General features: G+C 68.6%; 1 protein-coding gene across 1 annotated transcript; it reads left to right on the forward strand.

Annotated features, from left to right (window-relative positions):
* The first annotated feature begins 402 nt into the window (after positions 1–402).
* On the forward strand, positions 403–2,360 carry ADRB1 (adrenoceptor beta 1). The gene has a single exon (XM_004579807.2). It carries the CDS (start codon positions 461–463, stop codon positions 2,015–2,017), a length of 1,557 nt encoding a protein of 518 aa, XP_004579864.2. The 5' UTR covers positions 403–460; the 3' UTR covers positions 2,018–2,360.
* The last annotated feature ends 322 nt before the right edge of the window (positions 2,361–2,682 follow it).

The following is a 2,682-nucleotide window of genomic DNA, read 5'->3' on the forward strand; positions in this document are numbered from 1 at the left end:
TGGAAGGGGGCGGGGATGGAGAACCGGGCGCTGGAGCCGGCGCGTGCAGGAAGGGGCGCGCTGGGCAGAACCGGCGGGCGCCCGGGAAGCGCTGGCCGGGCGATCTGCCCCGACTCTACCGAGACGCTCAACTGCCGGTGGGGGGTGCGGGGAGTCGTGCGGGCGGGTGTGTGTGTGTGTGTGTGTGTGTGTGTGTGTGTGTGTGTGTAGAGGGGTTAGCAAAGGGGGCGTGCCTTTGCCCCGATTGGCTGCAGGAGCCTGACGCCAGGCCCCGGGGGCCGGCTCGGGAGGTGGGAGCGGGGGCTGGGTGCTGGGTGCCCGAGCCGCGGGCCCCGCGCGCTCAGAAACATGCTGAGGTTCCGGCGGCTCTGCCAGCAGCGGCAGCGGCCCCAGCAGCAGCAGCGGCGGCGGCGGCGACGGCGACAGCTCTCGGCGGCTGCGGGGAGGGCGCCAGGCGCCCATGCCTCCGGCCCCGCGCCCCGGCTGCCCTAACCTGGCCGCAACCTCCGTCCGTGCGCCCCGCCGGCCCGGCCTCTGGGGGGATTCCCCCTCCGCGGCCCAGCCCCGCCACACCCCCCGCCCCCGGCCTCCGCAGCTCGGCATGGGCGCGGGGGCGCTCGCCCTAGGCGTCTCGGAGCCCTGTAACCTGTCGTCCGTCTCACCGCTGCCAGACGGCGCGGCTACGGCGGCGAGGCTGCTGGTGCCAGCGTCGCCACCCGCCTCCCTGCTGCCCCCGGCCAGCGAGGGCCCCGCGCCGCTGTCGCAGCAGTGGACGGCTGGCATGGGCCTGCTGATGGCGCTCGTGGTGCTGCTCATCGTGGCAGGCAACGTGCTGGTGATCGTGGCCATCGCCAAGACGCCACGGCTTCAGACGCTCACCAACCTGTTCATCATGTCCCTGGCCAGCGCCGACCTGGTCATGGGGCTGCTGGTGGTGCCGTTCGGTGCCACCATCGTGGTGTGGGGGCGCTGGGAGTACGGTTCCTTCTTCTGCGAGCTGTGGACTTCGGTGGACGTGCTGTGTGTGACGGCCAGCATCGAGACCTTGTGTGTCATCGCCCTGGACCGCTACCTCGCCATCACGTCGCCCTTCCGCTACCAGAGCCTGCTGACACGCGCGCGGGCGCGGGCCCTCGTGTGCACCGTGTGGGCCATCTCGGCACTGGTGTCCTTCCTGCCCATCCTCATGCACTGGTGGCGGGCCGAGGGCGACGAGGCGCGCCGCTGCTACAACGACCCCAAGTGCTGCGACTTCGTCACCAACCGGGCCTACGCCATCGCCTCGTCCGTGGTCTCCTTCTACGTGCCCCTGTGCGTCATGGCCTTCGTGTACCTGCGAGTGTTTCGCGAGGCGCAGAAGCAGGTGAAGAAGATAGACAGCTGTGAGCGACGCTTCCTCAGCGGCCCCGCGCCGGCGCCTGGACCCCCGCGCCCGGACTCTGGCTCCAGCCCCAGCCCCGGGGCGGCGGCCTCGCTGGCCAACGGGCGCAACAGCAAGCGACGACCGTCGCGCCTCGTGGCCCTCCGCGAGCAGAAGGCGCTCAAGACCCTGGGCATCATCATGGGAGTGTTCACGCTCTGCTGGCTGCCCTTCTTCCTGGCCAACGTGGTGAAGGCCTTCCACCGAGACCTGGTGCCCGATCGCCTCTTCGTCTTCTTCAACTGGCTGGGCTACGCCAATTCAGCCTTCAACCCGATTATCTATTGCCGCAGCCCCGACTTTCGCAAGGCCTTCCAGCGCCTGCTCTGCTGCGTGCGCCGGGCGGCCCGCGGGCGCCACGCGAACCCTCGCTCCCGGCCGCGCGCCTCTGGTTGCTTCGCCCGGCCCGGGCCGCCGCCGTCTCCCGGGGCCGCCTCGGACGACGAGGATGAGGACGTCGGGGCCACACCGCCAGAGCGCCTGCTGGAGCCCTGGGCCGACTGCAACGGCGGGGCGGCGGGGGCTGCGGCGGCGGACAGCGACTCCAGCCTGGACGAGCCGTGCCACCCGGGCTTCGCCTCCGAATCCAAGGTGTAGAGCCCAGCGCGCCCGGGTGCCCCACCGCGCCAGCCGGGACGCACGACCTGCCCCTGGGGAGCAGAAGGAGATCCCAGCCCCAGCGCCTTAGGCGGCCCCCCGGCGAGAAGTGGAGATGAGTGTTTACTCAAGACCGGAAGCAGGTGAACTCCAAGTCCACAAGCCCCTCCAAATCACTCAAAACACGCAGAAAAGTTTCGGGAAGGGCCATTGCGCGGAAAGGAAAGTTTGGGGCCGGGTGGGGAGAGTGGCCATTTCTGTTTGTGGTTGGGTCGCAGGTGTGTGCGTGTGATGCATGTTGAGATGGTGTTTGACACCTGCGAGGAGGACTGGAGTGGGTAGGGAAAGGCAGAAGCGATAGGAGATTGAAAAACAAAATCTCTGGGCCTGGCTTGCACGCAGTCCCGGAATCAGGGCAGTCAACCAGAGAGAGAGGGTGGCAAGGGCAGTTTGTCGGGACTGCCTTCTCTGGCTCTCGGGAGGAGTTCCTGAGCCCTGATTGCTCCTGTTCTCAAAGCAAAGGGAAGGGATGTACGCACAAAAAGGAAAAAAAAATCACGTTTCAAGACGTTTTAAGCAGGGCTTGGAACCCGCTTGGGCGCGCTCTCCTCCTGGGGCACAGCCCTGCCCCACCCCGCGCGCCTGGCAGGTCAGGCTGAGGGCTG

Source organism: Ochotona princeps, chromosome 13 (genome assembly GCF_030435755.1).
Source record: "Ochotona princeps isolate mOchPri1 chromosome 13, mOchPri1.hap1, whole genome shotgun sequence".
Lineage (NCBI taxonomy): Eukaryota > Metazoa > Chordata > Mammalia > Lagomorpha > Ochotonidae > Ochotona > Ochotona princeps.

Excerpts from the sequence above, each read along its gene's own strand:
- ADRB1 (XM_004579807.2), top strand. The coding sequence starts at position 461 with ATGCCTCCGGCCCCGCGCCCCGGCTGCCCTAACCTGGCCGCAACCTCC.